Below are 21,775 nucleotides of genomic sequence, written 5' to 3'. Positions count from 1 at the left end.
GCAGGGCCCTAATATATATATATATATATTCTTTATTCCTCCTAAAGAGAGATACAATAGCATTAATAGTACAAAAAGACAAGTTAATGAAAATCAAGATAAACGTCAGAAACAATTACAAGATTATGAGAAACATGTTATATATCACACGCACACACGTACTCACAGACACACACTGAGGTGTACACATAGTAACATCTGCAGTATGCAAATATTTAATTAGTAAATGATAATAATGGGCATCAGTGTTTTCTTTCTATTATTGTGAGACATGTCTGTCAAGTTCAAGAGAATTTTAAAATAATTTGTAATTTGAAGCTTTGGATGAGATGTCAATATAAGTATACAATGATTGTAAGTATTGATCAGTAAGTTTTATATTAATATGTTTTCAACATGGAACCACTAGTGATATCATTGCATCGTGATAATCATATACAAATATATGTACAGCCAATATAATCTAAACCAGATTTAACATGCATAATCTATTTGTGATTAAAAACTTTATTTTTAACATCATTCAGTAATAATGTGCCAATACTGACAACTATTTTTCAGTGGTTAAAGGGACATTCCTGAGTTTGTAAGATGTTTCCGACTAATAAAATATTTCTACAATTAAGCTTCAATATTAAATATAGTTTCTTGTTTAGAATGTCATTGTCTGTATATTCAATATGTTTCTGCTCGTCTTAATATTTGTAAGAAGCCCAAACTGGATTTTGTCTTCAAATAATTTCGTACGTACGAAAAAATAGATTTTAGGAAATAAAATGAAATTTAACCTAGTACAAATATTAGAACGACCAGAAACACGTTTAATATACAGCCACTAATATATTATGCACAAAAGTATATTTGATATGTAATTACAATCGTTAAAAAGTCTGTTAGTCGATAACATCTTAAAAATTGCAGCAAACTCAGGAATGTCTCTTTAATCGATACCAGTAAATGATCATTCTTAATTTAATACGAAATCATACAAATTCAAGTTGCAATATTTCCTCGTTTATTAGTAAGACTCTGTCAGGTCTAAACAGGGACCTGATATTAAACAGAAACGAAACGTCGTTCCAGGAAATATTTATTTGCTGAAACAAACCGTAACTAGGCCAGTGTAAAAGTCACTTGGGACACGACGTAAACGCGTGAACTTCTTTGTATTGCTCGCCTCCTCGCTTTGAGAACCCAATTATTTTGCGATATTTCTCTTTGTTTGTTAGTTTTACTGTGTGGCTTTCTTTAAATACAACATTGTATTGGGAAAATAATTACATATTCAAGTTAATGATAACTATAATTTGAAAATAAAATAGGTACAAATGAAGTTCTATGTACATACCTGTTAAATATGCTGCCACTACTGTAATGGGTATCAATACTCTTGTTATTTTATCCATTTTCTGCGTTAGTAAGCTAATCAGTCCTCTGTGTGTCATTTAATGGTACACTTAGCGGGTAATAAGAAAAAGAAACAGAATGGGCGTGATGTTAAACACACCCCACGATCCTTTCCAGGAAATACTTTCTTGATGATACGAGCTAGAAACGGGTCAGTGGCTATTCGGGGAATTCTGGGTAGGTGGTTAATGCAAGTGTGTCCAATTACAGTTCATGTTATATTAGTGAATAATTTATATTCGTCGAGTGTATTCACGTCGATCCTTCTGTTCGTGCTGGTGTTGATGGTAATTGCAGGTATGTTTCAAATTCGTGTCAATAACGGGTGCATTAACAATTCCCCAGGTACATTTATTATATACAAATTTTAACATGAACGGGAGTGTTGCATAACAGTTATGAAACGAAGTTTTGAATCTTGTGCCAGAACAGGCGCATGTGCAGCGGAGGTATATATATATAGATAGATAGATAGATAGATGAGAAGGTTGTTAACACCACTTGGAGGAATAGCTATAATAAAATCTCTGTTAATATCTAAGCTTAGTTATCTACTTCTAATATTACCAAATCCATGGGAAACATTTCAGAAAGAATTGCACACGATGTTATTTAAATGTGTATGGAATCAAAAGCCAGACAGCATAAAAAGAATAACTTTGTGTAAACCTGTTAATGAGGGAGGTCTCGGAATGATAGACATATTTAACTATGCTAAAGCTTTAAAAATTACATGGCTACGAAAATTGGAAACTAAAGATCCAAAATGGAAACCTATTCTTTTTGCATGTTTTCCACAACTCCGTAACATATCTCTATTTGGTAATGATTTCCCCCAATTGTGCTTAAAACATGTAAAAAAATCTATTTTGGAAAGACTGTATCATTGCATTCCGTGACTTCTCGTTATTAATTAATGTTTCATCTTTTGAAGACTTTTTATCAGAGCCAATTTGTTATAATTCCAATATAAAAATTAACAGCAAATCTTTTTTTAAAAAAGAAATGGCTTGGGAAAGGTGTATCTCAAATCTGTGATCTTGTTGATGAGAATGGCAACTTTTCAACTTTAACCGCATTTAATAATTTATACAAATTAAATGCATCTTTTTTAGAGTATCAAGGAGTTATTAACTCACTTAAGGTTTACCTTAGGAAGAAGAAACTGAATATAATAGAAACAAATATTCCTTTAGATGATTCTCCTATTCAACGAAAACTGTGTTCTATTAGAAATGGCTCGAAACTATATTATTACACACTTGTAACCTCTGAAAAGCGAAATTGTGCAATATCAAAATGGCAAAATTATTTTATTTCAGACCTTAATTGGCACACTATTTATTTAAAACCATTTGTAATCACACAAGAAATAAAACTTAGATGGTTCCAATATAGAATAATTCATAGAATATTAACTACTAATAGTTTCGCATATAAATTAAAATTAATTGACAGTGAAACGTGTACGTTTTGTCATGAAGGAAAAGAATCTATAGTGCATTTATTTTGGGAATGTAAAATTGTTCAGAACTTTTGGAATGATAATTTAATTGGTTATCAAACTCATGTAAGCATATATGTCATTTAAAGCTTTCTCTTGAGCTAGTGATATTTGGATGTAAAGATAATATTAAAACAGATAATGTTTTTGACCTGCTACTATTATTAGCTAAATATTTTATATATAAATGTAAAGTGCAAAGTGTCCAATTAAATATTATACACTTCCAAAACGAAGCTAAACAAAGATATAAAGTAGAAAAATGTATTTATCTTAGTAAGAACAATCTTAATAAATTCTTCACCAAGTGGTGGGGGGGGGGGGGGGGGGGACTGATACAAAGCTACGGGTGCGAGTGCGAATAATTTTTACATGCTCATATACCACTAGAGTTCGAGCATGTCCGTCCCGGAGCCTGTCTCTGCATAGCCAGTGACTTGCTACGGGGCACAAAAAATTAAGGGGACAATTGTGAATTTACATCCAAAATTTAAATAGTGGGCCTTTAAAAGTTTGATGCGCATCTCTAATTAATATAATTAATAAAAACAATTCTACTCATTAAATTTGTTCGCTAGATTAGATTGGGCGGTCAAAAAGAAATTAGATAGATAACTAGTTTAACGGGGGGTGGGGGGGGGGGGGGTGTAAAAATGGACAGAATTTTGAAAATAGCAATTAGTAAAAAAAAGGCAAAAATAAAATGAATTGATTGCTCGGCCGAATATTTATATAATTTGGAGCATTTTTGAAGGACAGTCCAAAAATAAATAAGAGAAAGAAGAGAGGATCGGACTATTTAATAATATTTATAAAAAAGAGTAATTTTGACTTTAAATTTTGAACGAAGGGGGGGGGGGGGGGGTGAGTTTCAGGTGGGCCGAATTTTGGAATACGAATTTAGTAGTTAGATCTAAGACCGAAAGGAAAATGAGCGTCGTTAAATAAAACATATCCTATCCTTCCTACCATCTGCTGTTGGATGTCTAACATTTGGTAATTTTGACATTTAGAGAGGAATCGGGTGTATGTGCAGGTGGGTAAGTTTCAAGTGGGCGGAATTTGGAATACGAATTTAGTTAGGAAAATGAGCTACACAAATTTAAGTCCAGACGGGCTGCCAAAATAAACTGCGTCGGACTGTTTACAAAAAAAAATAAACATAACATTTTTAACAGCGGCCGAAATGTTTTAAGTCCAACTAAGCCCAAAACAGGAGGTGCCTGTCCTAAGAGAGGTTGGCGCCTACGGAGAGCTGAGGACTGGTCCAGCAGTCGGTGACAGGATCAAGTGCTTCCTGCCGAGCAAGTCCTGGATGACGATGTTGTAACCGGCGCCGCAGATCGTCTTGACGATTCGGTGGATAGTTGGGCTGCCCATCTGAAGAATCTGTAGAAGAATCGCTTGTCTGAAGATCTGTGGGAAACCGGTGTGTCACGATAAGTCTCGACGCGTCGTTGAACCGTAGGGTGTGCAGCTCGTAGTGACTCCCATCCGGCAGTGGCTTCCATATCTGGTTGCTGTACCGCCCTCTCAACTTTTTCCTGTCTGTTGTATCCCCTTGGACGTAGTCCCGGAATTGTCTCTTGAGTTTCCCCAAGGCCAACTCCCACGGGTCTACGTCCTTCTCTGCAGCAGGCGGGGGGATTGCTGGAGCAGGTGGCTTCGACTTAGCAGGCTGGTCGTCTGATGGTGTGACGGCTTTCCGCTTAGCAGCCGCGGCAACAACTGTATCCATTGCCGACTCTATGGGAGCGGTAGCTAAAGATAACCGCTTCACCAGAGTCAGCTTGGGAGTAGAAGTGGGCCGTCGCGGTGGCGAAATGGTCTCCTTCCGCTGAGTAGATGGAGCGGTCGACGACGCAGATGGAACCGCCGCTGGCGGTTGAGCCGCCGGGTTTGGTTCACCCTGTTTCGCCCCTGTCGCACGTCTCTTTCCACGTCCTCTTCTCTTCCTCTTCGGGGTATCGAGATCGCAGTACACTAAGGTCACGGTCGCCCGTGACCCAGTGTACGCGACTCGATACTCACGCAGCACGCCGTAAGTAGCTAAGAGTACCCCCATGTGTGTGTGTGTGTGGGGGGGGGGGGGGGTAGCTCGAGAGCACAAACAGCAACATCTTGCTTCATAGCGAGTTGAAATTTGACTCTCAGCTTAACTCACGATGAGTTTAGCCGTGTCGTCAGTTTCTTTCGCATTACCCCCCATTTGGGGGCACTGATACAAAGCTACGGGGACTTACTCGAATACCGCATCGCGTACACCGGGTCACGGGCAGCCGTGACTTTGGTGTACGGCGACGCGGTCGAGAAGACGAAGAGGTGGAGGAAGAGGGAAAATGCACCAGGGGAGGCACGGAGGGGGGGGGGGGGGCAAAACTGGCGGCTGAACCGCCAGCGGCAGCCCTTTCTGCGTCGCCGTCCCCGACACGTCCCAAGACGAAAGGATCAGCTCATCCGGACCCGCCGTCAAAACCGAGGGATGCTCTCAACGAGCCGATATGCGAGACGCCCGCAGACGGACCTCTATCTCCCTCTACGCCACCGCCTACACGTAACTGGCCACTGTCACCAGTCTTGCCAGTTCGGAAGTCGGCGGTCCGTTGCGAAGAGGAAGGCCACCTTCACCAGCACCGTAACTCTCCGACTCAGAAGCCGTCTGGAAAGTTCAGATCGGGAAAATCAGGTCCGGCTTCCTGAAGTTCGTGAAGGGGACACCTCGGATACGGCATCATTGCGTAGCGGTATGTGATGAGTTGCTCCGATTACTAAATGGAAAGTAAAGACGAACATGGCCGACGTGTTCCGACTGAACCTACAAATACATTTACGTGGCTAAGGTTTCCCGAATACATAATCAAAACCGGCCGGGGTATTCCGAATGGTTTTAGACTGTTCGACAGACAGGGGAAGTGGTCGCTATTGTGTCCTATATGGGTTTGGTTGCGAAACCAGTTAAAAACAATAAATATAAAATAACTTTCCGATCTCTTAAAAACATTGGTTATTTGCATTTGATACTCTACTGACTGTCAATCTAGGGGTTTTCTTGACGGGGTGCAACCCATCTCGTCCCTACAAGCTGTGCACCCTAACGGCCTTAACGAGGCCACTCACGTGGACTTATAGATCGGATTTTAAACTTTAACACCTTCGTTCAAAAGTTCATGTCGAAATTACTTTCTTTCTTTTAATATTATTAAATAGTCCGATCCTCTCTTCTTCTTCTTATTTTTGGACTGTCCTTCTAAAATGCTCCAAATTATATAAATATTCGGCCGAGCAGTCAATTCATTTTATTTTTGGCTTGTAAATTATTATTATTATTATTTTTTTTTTTTTCTAAATTCTGTCCATTCACACCCCCCCCCCCCCCCCCCATTAAACTAACTATCTATGTATCTAATTTCTTTTTGACCACCCAGTCTAATCTAGCGACCGCTAATTATATTAATTAGAGATGCGCATCAAAATTTTAAAGGCCCACTATTTAAATTTTTTTATGTAAATTTCAAAATTGTCCCCTTAATTTTTTCTGTCCGGGAACAAGTCACTGGCTATCAAGAGACAGGCCCCGGGACGGACATGCTCGAAACTCTAGTGGTATATGAGCATGTAAAAATTATTCGCATTCGCACTCGCAAAAAAAGTACAAGCCATGACAGTGATCGTCTACCCGTTTTGTTATCAGCAGGTGGTAGAAAAACCCAATAGGCTTCCATTAATAGCTATTTACCATAGTTTGACAGGGGTGTCGTTAAACATTCATTCATTCATTCTGTTAATATCTCATCAGCGATCGGGTTAGTAAGCATTCTTCGTGGTCAACACTTATTTCCCCGAGAATGTTTTTTTACAAGGAAAGAGTTGGAACGCAACATTTCGTAATTGGTGGCAATTAATGTTCTGTCGCTGTAAGTGCGTGTACAATATGGGAATAGCTAATACAATACTAATTATAATGTTGTTTACGTTTTGTAGAAACATGGAAGGTAAGCATGTACATGTATATTGATATATTGATACATAAACGGATACGTCAGTCTCTGGATAACATGAAACCTCGCTCTCTCTGTCTCTCTCTAAATCAATCTCTGTGTAACATAAAATCTCTCTCTCTCTCTCTCTCTCTCTCTCTCTCTCTCTCTCTCTCTCTCTCTCTCTCTCTCTCTCTCTCTCTCTCTCTCTCTCTCTCTCTCTCTCTCTCTCTCTCTCTCTGTCAGCGAAGTCAAGTTTTCAACTGGGATGTATGCGGCCATTGGAACTGATTGAACGCTGGAGCACTTCTCGTTTCGACAATCTGCACCACCAGGTTGGATTCTTTTTTTAACGAGATTCCTTGCCTCCACATCATTTCTCCGTCTGACTATGTTGACTTGTTTTGGGGTTTTTTGTTGTTGTTTTTTGACTCGTATGACGGCCATTCTGCAGAACGCCACGGTTGTTCGCGTTTAGTCTCTTACATGTCCGAGCCTGTCCTAGCAGCACTGGAAGAGTGACCGCCCCACTCTAAGAAGAAATAGGAAGCGGGGTCGGCCCCTACTACTCTTTTCTAGACTTTACTTTGTTTTATTGTGATACCATCTCGTATCCTCCGGAGCCGGGCCCGTCCGCACCACTATACCAACCCATGACGACTGGACTATACCCTAGTCTGATTCTCTCTCTCGTTCAGACGGATCCGGCTTCTCAAGATCTGTATTTCAGCACAGCACTACACCTTCAACGTCTATTGACTGTCAATCTAGGGGTTTTCTTGGCGGGATGCAACCCATCTCGTCCCTACAAGCTGTGCACCCTAACGGCCTTAACAAGGCCACTCACGTGGACATATAGATTGGACTTTTAAACTTTTAGATCTTCGTTCAAAAGTTCATGTCGAAATTACTTTCTCTTTTTTAATATTATTAAATAGTCCGATCCTCTCTTCTTTCTCTTATTTATTTTTGGACTGTCCTTCTAAAATGCTTCAAATTATATAAATATTCGGCCGAGCAGTCAATTCATTTTATTTTTGGCTTGTAATTTGGTAATTCTGATTCGTAGTCAATAGAGGAAACCCACGACATTTTCTTAATGCAGCAAGGGATCTTTTATATGCACTTTCCCACAGATAGGAAAGCACATACCACGGCTTTTGTCCAGGTGTAGTGCACTGGTTGTAAAGAGAAAAGAACCCAATCAGTCCAACGTATCAACTGAGGTGGTTCAATCCTGCGACGCAAGCACCTCAAGCGAGCACTCTACCGACTGAGCTAAATCCCGCCCCCCAAGAAGAGGAAGGTGTAGGTCCAGAACTTGTCCGACACACAGCCCACGACTTGGCAGATCGCCCGTAACAAGCTTCCTGGACGGTACCGCGAGTGTATGATGGGGGAGTTCACTGTGACCTCTCAACTACCAGGCCCCATAGTCCCAAAGAGCTGGAGACAAACACCATCTGGTCAAGGGCGGTACCAGTTCCAGTATGTCGAGGGAAGTCGTACCTTCTACCTGCGGAGCGAAATAGGATATTTCGGATTATCAAGCTGATACTTGCGGAAGAATACTCAGCACTACTTCGGGGCGACCTGCCCCACTTCTTCCCGAGGTTCCGAGCCGATCATCCCATCAACTCGCCATGAGTTCCGCTATACACCCTCTCTTAGGACAGGCACCTCCTTTTTTGGGCTTAGTTGGACTTAAAACATTTCGACCGCAGTTCAAAATTTTATGTTTATTTTTCTGTAAACAGTCCGACGCAGTTTATTTTGGCAGCCCGTCTAAATTGCTTAAATCACCTTAAAACCTTTTCGGTCGAGCATTCTAATTTTATTGTTTGGACTTAAATTTTTGTAGCTCATTTTCCTTACTAAATTCGTATTCCAAATTACCGAACATTCTTCGTACAGCGCAAGATTTCTCTTTTAATGTTTTGAGACGAACCCTACAATTTGAAATCGGCAAACGCACGTGTTAACTAAAACTGACAACAGGCCGTCGTTTGTGCTTTGCCGAGCTATGGCGGCACAGGCGACGAATCAAGCATATACGTTTGACGATCTCCGTTCATAGCGAACAAACACGAGTTTTTTAAAAGTGCATTTAAGCTTGTATTTCATATTTGTACATGATGTTATAATATGGTAACCAGAGAATGTAACTTTAAATATTATTAAATAGTCCGATCCTCTCTTCTTTCTCTTATTTATTTTTGGACTGTCCTTCTAAAATGTTCCAAATTATATAAATATTCGGCCGAGCAGTCAATTCATTTTATTTTTGGCTTGTAATTTTTTCAGAGCCTTGCTGCATTCGCCATTCTAACCTTCGCAGGATAAAGCCAATATCTTAAGACAGTAACCAGTTATAACTGTTTTCGGTTAAACTTTGATGCATTGTGGTACACAGATACCAGTGATTGTTAATCCGATGATTTGTATCATGTGTGTATTTTATTTTTTAGGAAAATTGTTCTACTTTATGACCCACCTTCCTAAAGATAAAAGCCTCGGAAAACCAGAATGGCTCTCCAAGTTCGGTCTGTAATAATGTGCCTTGTCTTGATGTGTATTTTACAATTACCTCAAACTCTGCGATTACATGACATTCACTGCAAATTGCCGTCTGAAAGAGGCAACACGTATCCTTGTGAACATGGATGCAGAGATGGGTACCGTGGGGAACACTGCAGTATATCATGTAATATGCACTGTATATCATGTGATCGCAACACATCGCATTGTGAAAAGTGTGTAGGAGGATATTATGGACCGTATTGCACGCTCCCGTGCTTTGACAAGTGCCGGGTTTGTAACATATCTGGTCACTGCGAGGAATGTAAAGAAGACAATGTCACAGGCCCGATGTGCGAGACCCCGATTCACCTCACGACAACACCAACTATGGACCCAGGTACGTGCAGGCTTTCTTCTTTCTTTCTTGTTTTTTTTCCTCTTTTTTTCTTGTTTTTTTTTGTTTGTTTGTTGTTGTTTTTTGTCCTTTCAGTATTCCATAATATACAATTTTATATACTACGGCAACATTTTTAGCAATTTAGTAAATGTGCTTAAATAAAAACGGCCTCGGTGGCGCAGTGGTTAAGCCATCAGACTACAGGCTGGTAGGTACAGGGTTCGCAACCCGGTACCGTCTCTAACCCAGAGCGAGTTCTTAAGGGCTCAGTGAGTAGGTGTAAGGTCACTACACCCTCTTCTCTCACACTAACGACTAACCAACTAACAACTAACCCACTGTTCTGGACTGACAGCCCAGATAGCTGAGGTGTGTGCCCAGGAAAGCGTGTTTGAACCTTAATTGGATATAAGCACGAAAATAAGTTGAAACGAAACGCTTAAATAAATAAAAAATGTGACCTTCAAAGCGAAATCAGAAACTGTATTTAATTGATGCATCATTTGGGTGTGTAAGTAACAGTAGATTTTCAATACAAACTGAATTATGTAGCTGCCTCATCAATGAATGTAGCTTGTATTTTAAAGTGAAATGCTAAACCTTTTTATATTATAATATTTTTGTCAAGATATAGCTTCGAAGTACGAGAAAGAAACTCGACTCATAATATTTCATACAATTTCTTTTACCATATTCTAATAAGTCAACCATTATGCTTCTAAACTTGCTAAATTTCTTGCTCTTCTGTTATTTATTTCGTTACTTGTGCAATATATTTTAACTGCATAATCAGTACATACACAAAATAAATGTATCCTGCAAACACTGTTTCTACTGGCCGATTATGATGACCGATTAAAGCAAAGTCATAATCGTATACTAGAAGATTATGATTTTTAAGGGACGTTCCTGAGTTTGCTGCAATTTTAAAGATTTGATCGACTAACAGAGACGTTTTAACAATTCTAACTACATAGCAAATATATATTTCTGCATACAATATTAGTGGCTATATATTAAACATGTTTTTCATCGTTCTAATATTTGTACTAGGTTAAATTTCATTTTATTTCCTAAAATATTGTTTTTGTCGTACGTACGAAATTATTTGAAGACAAAACCCAGTTTGGGCTTCTTACAAATATTAAAACGACCAGAAACACATAAGTATACAGCCACTAATACATTATGCTAGACAAATATATTTGATATATAATTACAATCGTTAAAAAGTCTCTGTTATTCAATAACATCTTAAAAATTGCAGCAAACTCAGAAAAGTTCCTTTAACACGAGTGAGAAGATATGCAGATAAAGTTTAAGCATATATTTTTTTTATTAAATCTCAATAATACAGTTGACTCCATCCCAGAACTATTCATTTTCTACATGTATATGAAAAAGAAAACTTGAAAAGAGTAAATGTGTACAAATTAATTACAACATTAAAAATGGAGGTACAATTCGATATTGCTTTGAAACAACTCTCTACAAAATCATGGATTACAGCTAATTTTGCTGGTAGAATGATGGAAGTACATGTTAAGAAGGTCTCAGGTTAGCACATTTTGCCAAAATATTACTCTTGTTTTTTGCCCGAATTGTATTCATTACTCCAGAATTGCCACTTCCACCCCGACTCCCTCATCCAGTACACTTATGTATACCATTCGTACTCCAGGTAACCAGATAGTCACATGTACCAATATCTATTATGCGTGCTTGCAACAGATTTTAACACTTTGGTAATGGTTTAGTCTATCGAGATTTTCTGTCAAACGAGAAATTGATATTAAATGGGAGGATAGGATTACGTTCTTGAAATCACTGTGTACGCAAGAAACCTTGTAAAAGGTGTATACCACCAAATCATATCCCATAGACGACAATTGTAACATGTTTGGCTAAAACTCCTGCATGCAGCGTATCAATTGGACATATACACCATGGATATAAATACTACCACAACTCACCTTTAAAGTAAATCGGGGGAAAAGTGGGTTAAGATGCTTATTTCAGACATAACAGGTGGAGTCTATGTTTACGCTAGTTCCACACAAAAATTGTCATGCTAGTTTAAGTGGGACCCCGCACGTGTTTCAAACACAACGCTAGTTGGTACATACATTGACACTAGTAAAATTAAATTACAGGAATTTAGTGGTCAGATGAAACAACATATATCACAACACACACGCTCACATTTATCACCAATGGCAGGACAGGTAGCCTCAAATGTGAGATGAAAAGTTGGGTGCACCTCGAACTTTGACGCACTCAGACACTATTTGGTTCACGGCTACCTAAAAGGTAAAACCTAAAACGTAATCAACAAAACACTATTCGTTGAGTCTTTCTGTTTTCTTTTTGTTTTTTTATTAGATGTTACTGTGAAGCCACCACAACCTTGGTACACCATTGTCACCATTCTCTTCTCCGTAGTTATGGGTATTGTGATTGTGTCACTTTTTCTGTATTGCTGCTACGTGAATACCGACTGGTTACATAAATGTAGGTATGCATATTGGTGTTTATTTTGATGGGGTTGTTTTTACATTTTTAACTTTCATTTATAACTTAATGATTGTTAATGTTTTGTTGTTTATATGATCTGTTTAAAAACCAACTGTGAATTTAATTTTTTAATATGTTAACTTTTTATAGGAAAACTGGTTTGTAAATAACAAAAATGTGTTATTTTTATGTATAGATAAATAGCCCAATAGGTCCACCGACGGAGGTCGATCCTAGACTGACCGCGCATCAACAGACCGTTTTACCACTGGGCTACGTCCCGCCCCCATGTGATAACAATTTAAAGACATACGACTGGCTGCTTCTGGATGATGACCCAGTTGCGACAGCCATACCATCCAATGAAAAAAACACGATCGAATTTGATTGATCTGAGAAGTATAGGTTAACCTCAAACTGATCAGTCTGTGGAGCAGATTACATAGAAATAGACTACAACAAAACGAAACCGATGTGAATATATATTTACTTTTATCTGCGTTTGGTATGTGAAACGTATCCCTCCAACAGAATTAAAGTGTGTTTGTGATTCCGTGTATCATCGTCCTTTGTTTATCGAGAGTTGTATATATTGTCAAGTAATCCAGCAGTTTTCGGAAATAACTACTACTGCTACGCCTACCGCTTGGTCAAGGTCAGTGTATGTTGCATCTGCTTCAATACGTGCCTTGGTCGCAGTAAACTGAATAGTCCATGAGCCAGGACCCAAAGTTGGCCAATTGGTACCACATGGGGGGGGGGGGGGGGGGGGGGGGGACGAATTCTCATAGTGATTTTTGTCAAGGGCTACATCCCTAGGAATGGACAATTTATGGAAGCATTGCAGGACCCACAGCTTTCTGTTTTGTGACCCTGCCCCCATTTCGACAACAGTTATATTTTTATAGAATTGCTTAAAGTTGACCAGTTTAAAAGCATAGTAAAATATTTGTCAGCGCATTTAGGAATGCAAAACTTGGAGGATTGAGAGGTAATGGATTGGTGAATTCAGATATATTACCAGTATTGGAATCCTTTGAGGATTCGGGTCTTATATAAAACTTTTTCAGTAACGTTACAAAATATAATTCACAGTTTAGTTTTTCAGTTGAAATTTAACATAAAGTTTAGGCTCAGCACCTCAAATATTCTTTTTGAAGGATCTTATTTCAGCAGAAGCTTGTTTTGACATCTAGTGAATATTTACATCCTATATATAAAGTTTCTTTGCAAGTGTTATTGTGTAACAACCCTTTTAATAACCCTACCCCCTTTCCTCAAAAGCAGTATTTCAAAGGAATTGTTAGCATGATAACTAAATAAAAACATCATACAATATTTATTAAGATATACATGACAAACCTAAAGGTAGACAAAGTTGATGGGATATAAAGCTGAGAAATAGAAGCAATAGTGACATCATTTGAAGGTTAGGGTCTCACATAACACTTTTTGTTTGATTATTAGGTAATGCAATTTTCGACATTTTACAACTGTAATTCCAGTTGAAGTTTAGGTTTATACTTTTTCATGGCGTTAATGTACCTGAATTTTTTTTTACCTCACACGAATTATTTAGATCTTCCATATATAAAGCATTTGTTAAGCTATTTGCTGATGAAGTTATTAACATGAGCATGGCTTTTTTAAATATTTGTTAATACAATTTTTATTATTTCCTAATATAAACACACTGAAGGTTCCTGTCAATTTAAAATGTACTTTGATCACATATTTATTGTTACATGCAGGTGATAATAAAGATTATTGTTTAAAATCATATTGTTGTACAAGACTAAGTCGAAACAATAAACAGTTGGAAATGCATACATTGCCTTGATAGATTAAAAATACCATGATAAAGATGGATGCATATTTTGCAGGTATTATATTTCTGTGCTATATTTCCATCACTGTCTTCAACCTGGTTGTCAAAATCTTCAATTATGAACATTATACTAGTCTATATAGATGCTATATAGTCTTCTTCTATTTCTATTTTCCAGCCTATATCAACGGCACTTGGTGTCACTGGGTCATACTCTACATTACAATCTGGTTGATTGAATGTTGTGTAAATACTATGTTTTATCAAACAATCCCTACATACTACGCTTTGTGTCTTTTGAGGTTGATTGCATAATGTGCATGTTTCATCAAACAATCCCTGCATAGTTACACTTTCGATTCTGCCCTTCTTTGCACAGAACAGAAGCATATCCTGACAGGCTCTAATCTAGAATTGAAAAAAGTAGGAGAAGTGAATTTCTTCCTTTCAAGAAGAAAGGAATGAAGTGTGATACAAATAGGCGAAGTGAACATTTATTGGTACATTTTGTAATGTTTCGGAAACGCTTCAAATTAGACACACAGTTCTGATTCCTATGTACACTGGCAATGTAACCCCCAGTGCTTACAACCCTACACACATTTTGATTGTCAGTACAGATTCAACGATACTTGGACCAGTTTCAGGACCACATTTGTTAGAGCAATGGAACGCCAGGCAATACCAAGCACAAAATATAGTTTCTGACTTTTGAGCTAAAGGCAACTTTCTTGTATCCCCCAATTGCAGTATGTGCTGCATACAATAGCAAGCATTAGTCAACTTGAAAAAAACGGATGGCATACAACCTTGGATATTGTTTTAATATTTGTTATCAAAACACTTTCCCTTGGAGTGTATTTGTGTATACTGCCTTCCTACATTCTTTGACTAGGAAATTATTGAAATTGGTGTTATTGGTAACCTGATTCTGAAAGGTTATCAAATGTGTTACACAATATGTTGCTCTTAGTAAAAGTCCTATGATATATACCAACCACAATATTAACATGTTTTGTGTGGCTTCCACCTCATAATGCTTTATGCAACAGTGATTTTCCACCTTTAAAAACATAACATAATCACTGCTTACTACCTAGACCAAGTCAATCCCATCAACAATAGTTTAAAAATTCTGTTAGATTATCTGTTCATGTCAAATTCATATGCAACGAGGCCCATTATAGAGGTACCGATGAAAGTTAAAGGATATCTGGAAAATATGTCTTGTGCCAGCTCAGTGCAGCACGCAAACAGTGTTTGGTCTCCAATTCATTTTTTGTCACAAATGGCTAATGTTTCAGCTTTTCGTGTTCTGATTTTGTCATAAGATTTATTGTTATATATAGTCGGTCACCCTTGAAGCTAGGCTGCATAACATTGATCTTCATCAGGTCAAAGGCAGTAAGTATCTACTGAAACTGCTTATGCAGTACAGATGTTCTCAGCAAATGCATTTAATCAACATTGAATGAGGCTTACTACCAGTACTATGGAATATAGTCATAATCCCTTTAAACGTTTGGCTTTGGAAACTCTTTATGATAACACATTGATGTTCTGTTGTATCTTTTTAGCAGCAGAATTCAGCCTTAACCCTGTTGTGACCTCTAGAGTCCGGGCATCTTTGTTCACCTTAACTTAGTGGTTTTTAGGAATGCATCTACAAATATTGTTGTCATACATCTGGTAAAACATGCTGCCAATCTGAAAGGCTTCAAACATATCAGGGTACTCAATTGGAAGATAGATTTTGTGCTTAATAAGTCGGTGTGTATGTGCCATAATACAGCTTGTGAAAGCAGAGCACCATGAAATCACTAACGTAATAGCCCTAAAGTGCAATTCCCACATGAGATGCTCGTAGAAGGCTAAGCAATGCATCTATGTAACTGAGAGGCATCAAAAATGCTGAAAACTCTTCACTTCTGTGTGACAGACATTTGAATAAATCTTTCTAGAGATTGTTTAACTCTGCTAAAACTTGGCACACTGTTAGGCTATCAAACTGCATTTGGTACAAGTCTTTAACCATGCTGGGTTTTTAGGTGTGTTTTTTTTAATTTAGTTGGCTTTTTGCTCAAATAGTAAATTGACCAAGCTAGTCTTATAATACGTTTAGAGCTTCATGATATACTTGTACATGGTTGTATATCTTTACTTCAAGGACTCAACTAACTACGTCTACAGCAGTCATATACCCCTATGCCTATGTACAAGCCTTGATATCACCATCATATGGTACCTATAGCATTAAGAATGATTCCATTCTTAAGATAATAATGATATAGCCGTCGTTATGGCTTTGCAAATTGTTTGAATCATCAGTACGGCAATCATTTGTAAAGATAGTTTTATTCTGAAATGCTCTGGTTCTGGTTCACAATTTGAAATACAATCGTCGGCTCGGAACATGATGTATTGATAGTAGGCAGGTATCATTGATATGGTTCATATTGAAATATATGGTACTCATACCGAATTCAGTCCCACTTTGGAATTTTCATTTATCTGTGTTTGTCTGCCTTGCTAGCCTCCAAATGAGGTTATTTGTTTTCGAGCAACTTTAGCTAAATGTTTGGGGTTTTGTTTTATTATTGGTACGATCCATTAACAGTGACTGTGGTCCAACACATGCACCAGAAACATAAAAGTTAAAACATTTGCTCCATTAGGTTTCATACTATCATTACAAGAGTGGGAAAAAGTGTATAATTTACCATTTATATGTTTAAAAGATACAACTTTACAGTGGTTTCAATATAGAATTCTACATCGAATAATCACGACAAACACGTTCTTATATAAAATAAAATACATAGAATCAAATGTTTGCGATTTTTGTCATAGACATCAAGAAACATTGGAGCATTTGTTTTATGACTGCTCTAAAGTCTTTCTTTTATTGAAGGAAATTGAACAATGGATTCAGGACAAAGGTGAACATACACAACTCGATAAACAGACAGTCTTGTTTGGAATCATAAAGAGGGAAAAAAGCAAGATGGTATTTATTAATTGGCTCATTATCAATGTTAAATACTATGTATATAAATCTAAAATGCAGAAACATGGACCTAACATATATGTTTTTTTAAATATTTTAAAAGATAAAATAGAAATTGAAAAATATATATTTCTCAAAAATTGTCAATTTCAAGAATTTGAGGAATATTGGGCACCTTGGTCCAGACACCTAGAAACAAGACATGGCAATACAATGTTCTAGAGGTATTTCAATACAAATATGTTTTCTCTTTCGAAATTAAAGTATTTAATTCACTCTTTCTTTCCTTCTTCCTTCCTTACCTTCTCTTTTCTCCCTTTACCATTTCCTTCAAATCTTTCATCTACCTCTATCTTCACTGTTAACCCCACATATTAGTGAACTCCATGTTTTCATGTATTCATGCTTATTAATATTATTATATTGATTCTAATTACACTATTTTATATATATAAATAATGGTCATATGTACTTATAACATGGATGTAAGGTAGTGAAATCAGGGCCCCCAACCCTGACACTGTCATACTTGTGTCTGGGGACAATAAATTAAAAAAAAAAAAAAATAATAATAATAATAATAATAAATTTGCTCCACCATGTTGTCCCAAGATAGATTCGTATGTATTAGGCTAAATGGTGGTTGAAAAATATTGAAGTGCTAATTCGTGGTAGCCTCTAGTTTCAGAAAACATAAAGCTTTATCATGTGTCTTCAGTAGTGAGTATGACACACCCTGTCATGTTATTTTCAATGTCTGGATTAGTTCAACATAATTATGAAGGTAATAATACATTAATATTAAATTTAGGTGTACAGCTAAATCACTTACCAGTGTATTAATGCAATTAATAAATAGGTAAACTTGAATATAATAAAAATGTTTTGTTTTGATATGATATGTTATTATCTTCCGTGGACGCTGTACAACGATACAATTTTAAACAATAACACCTTTGTCCTGGTTATATTACAAAGATAACAATAAATACATTATCAATATGGAGTTTAAATCAACAACGTGGACTTTTAATCGGTTTTAGTGTAATGGGAAATCATTTTAATGGCATCTTACCAACATATGACGTCAAATTCACTTTACATGCAGGACCTAAGTAGTATTTAGCAGCCTAATTTAGATTTGTGTCCAATAAAATCCCTGAAACAGAACATTTGAGGATGTCAACCTAAACTTCAAGTGAAATTACTGTTGAGAAATGGTGGAAATTATGTAATGTAAAAATAAAAGTGTTACCTGAGACCCTAACCCTCTAGATATGACACGGTTGCTTCTATTTCTGAAATTCATATTCCACCAACTTGCTCTTCTCTTATTTTTGCCTTGCCAATCCTAATAAATATTTTATAATGTGTTTTATTTAGTCACTGTTAACTATTCCATTGAGGAATTCTGTTGAGGAGTAAGGTTATAAAATGTGCAATTAAACAGCAGATCCTGCAACAAAACATTATTTATAGGATGTAAATAATAAATGGATGTCCAAATGAGCTTCTGTTATAATTAGAACATTTAAATAGAATATTTGAGGTGCTGGGCCTAAACTTTATATTAAATTTATACTGAGATATAAAACGGTGTGAATTGTATTATTTTGTAATGTTACAGAAAAGGTGTTATATGAGACCCTAATCCTTAAAGGATTTTAATATTTGTAATATATCTGAATTCACCAATCCATCATCACCCACGTTTTGTTTTCTTAAATGCCCTGAGAAATATTTTACAATGCTTTTAATATGGTCATCCTTTAGCAATTCTGTAAAAATATAACTTTTGAGGAAATACGGTTAGGGTTATAAAATGTGCAATTACACAGCAAATCCTGCACCAAAATGTTATTTATAGGATGTAAATAATAACGGGATGTTCAAATGAGCTTCTATTATAATTAGAACATTTAAAGAGAATATTTGAGTGCTGAGCCTAAACTTTATGTTACATTTCTACTGAAAAATAAAACTGTGTACATTATATTGTGTAATGTTAAAAAAAAATGTTATATGAGACCCTAATCCTCGAAAGATTTCAATATTGGTAATATATCGGAATTCTCCAATCTATTATCTTCCAATCCTCCAAATTTTGTATTCTTAAATGCCCTGACAAATATTTTACAATGCTTTTAATAGTCATCCTTCAGCAATTATGTAAATATATAACTGTCATGAAAATGGAGGTAAGGTCACATAAAGGGTAGATACACACAGAAAGCTCTGAGTCCTGCAATGCTATCGTAAATTTTCCATCCCTAGAGATGTAGGCCTTGACAAAAACCGCTATGAGCATTCGTCCCCTCAGATGGTACCGACCAACTCCTCTGGCTCATGGATTAGAACTACCCAATTAAATGACCTGTTAAACCGATGCATGAAAAAGTATTATTTTTATTTCCTCGGTTATTAAAATAGCAATGTACACATTAAACTAAAAATGCGTGTTATTATTCATAACGATGATATTTTTGTTTTCAGAAAGAAGTTTTGGTTTTTCCAGAGTCAGCAATCTGGACCACATGGTGAGATTTTCAGTACTAGCTCTCGATCTCAAATATATGCTTTAAGAAGTTTGTTTATGTTTAACGACACCACTAGAGCACACAGATTTATTAATCATCGGCTATTGGATGTCAAGCATTTGGTCATTTTCACATATAGTCTGAGAGAGGAAACCTACTACATGTTTCCATTAGTAGCAAGGAATCTTTTATATGCTTCATCCCACATGCAGCATAGCACATATCACGGCCTTTGATATACCAGTCTTATATATACTTTGATGCACTGGCTAGAACAAGAAATAGCCCAATGGGCATACCGACCAGGATCGATCCCAAACCGACGGCGCATCAAGCCAGCGCTATTCCACTGGGCTACGCTCCGCCCCCTTATATGCTTTAATGCATTGCTTATGGCATTTATATTTCAAGTACATCTAAAATGTATTGTTTTTGTTTTGTTTTGTTGTTGTTTTTGTTGTTGTTCTATTCCGTATTATTGTCTTATGTACAATTATATAAGGTGAGTGCGATCTAACACTCATGGATACCACGAACCAAAGTAACATGCCAGTGCCAATATTAAACTAGTTAGATATTAAGCAATTAGTATAACATGAGTAGTATAGAATTACATTGGTGTGCAATACAATTAATTTCAACACCGATTTCATGTTCATTTTCCCATATATAGTACATGTGAAATCATTGCGTGTGCACGCTTCTATGTGTGTATTTATCTATTATGCAACACAGAACATTGAAATATTTATACAAAACCCGTTCATTATTTTGTAGTAATGGTAAAAAGTCTCACTTTGGTACATATCTTACTTTTAATATGATGCGCGATACACATTTTTATATAATAATTTCTGTACCACTCAGACGCTACTCGGAGTCTTCTATACGTACTGTATACGATGGTCAACTGGCCAACCATTTTCTGTTAATCTCTTTTTTTTCTGGATGAAATGCACTTCTTCGAGGGTGTTGGTTTTTTTGTCTCCCAAACGCTCCTGATATCCTATTGTTAACTAATCCTCATGACCGTATCGTTGAAGACGTTCTCTGATAGTGAGTCCCATTCCGAATAGTCCATAGGCCAATCGACCATAACTGGTTTTATGATCTCTTAAATGAAAGTAAGTACGAATTAACCAGAGGCATACTTTTGTTATGTTCGCTCCTAATCCTTAAAAATAAAAGGAAACAAAAATGTGATTTGAACAATTTATTAAATGCCACAAGTTTATAAATGTAGGCTCAGATTGAGAATTTAATAAATGCCATACGTCATGAAAAAAATACCATACATGATGCATATGGTAAAGTTAGGTCAAACACATATGACTAGAAACAACTCAAGTATTGATAGTATAATTAGAAATAAAATATGGTAATTTACTGTTATTAAGTTGAAAAGAGCGAAGTTGGGGCCTAAAAAACGCCCCGACATAAATTTATTTTATACAAGAAATATTGGCAGGTGGAGGGGCGGAGGTGAAAATTCAAATTTTAATTTACACGTGTAGTATTCACACTTGAGACAATAAAGGGGGAATAACTCCACAGTAGTCCAGAAGTATAAGAAAAAACAAAAGGTTACACACCTCCACAATATTTACATTTACAATAGAAACCATACAAACTATTTAGAGCTCATAAATTTATTTATGTGACATAAAACGAAAATGTATGAACATATAGTAGATACTGAGTAGCTTTTCTATGGTATATTATATCATGTTTTGACTTAAAGTTGAGTTTATGTGTATATTAAATATTTTCGCCTTTTTATTACAAAACAAACTCACGAACGGCCAGCAACAGAAGGCGAACAGGGATGATGAAACGAGAGGTATGTTTATCATTTATCTTATCTCAAATAGACAATGACTTGTATTTTGATATATTTTTATGTCCATATTTTACAATGATGTGAAAGTTTTCATCCACCAAAATTACTAAACTGTAAAACTAAAATGTAAAATGAAGGAAGGAAATGTTTTATTTAACGACGCTCTCAACACATTTTATTTACGGTTATATGGCGTCAGACATATGGTTAAGGACCACACAGATATTGAAGGAGGAAACCCGCT

At 36.7% G+C, this 21,775-nt stretch overlaps 1 protein-coding gene across 2 annotated transcripts in view; it reads left to right on the top strand.

Annotated features, from left to right (window-relative positions):
• The first annotated feature begins 1,353 nt into the window (after nt 1-1,353).
• LOC121368979 overlaps nt 1,354-21,775 on the top strand; it is a 25,197-nt gene continuing 4,775 nt past the window's right edge. Inside the window, exons 1-5 of one of the 2 annotated variants that reach the window (XM_041493765.1) lie at nt 1,354-1,704; nt 9,357-9,805; nt 12,188-12,320; nt 19,648-19,691; nt 21,504-21,531. In XM_041493765.1, coding sequence (XP_041349699.1) covers nt 9,415-9,805; nt 12,188-12,320; nt 19,648-19,691; nt 21,504-21,520 — 585 coding nt within the window. In that variant the 5' untranslated portion in view covers nt 1,354-1,704; nt 9,357-9,414 and the 3' untranslated portion in view covers nt 21,521-21,531. Of the gene's footprint in view, nt 1,705-9,356; nt 9,806-12,187; nt 12,321-19,647; nt 19,692-21,497; nt 21,532-21,775 lie in introns of both variants that reach the window. The other variant, XM_041493764.1, reaches the window with a different exon arrangement.

Source organism: Gigantopelta aegis, chromosome 3 (assembly GCF_016097555.1).
Source record: "Gigantopelta aegis isolate Gae_Host chromosome 3, Gae_host_genome, whole genome shotgun sequence".
In the NCBI taxonomy this organism is placed as follows: domain Eukaryota; kingdom Metazoa; phylum Mollusca; class Gastropoda; order Neomphalida; family Peltospiridae; genus Gigantopelta; species Gigantopelta aegis.
The sequence above is the reverse complement of the archived record's forward strand: the minus strand, read 5'-3'. Positions and strand labels throughout refer to the sequence as shown.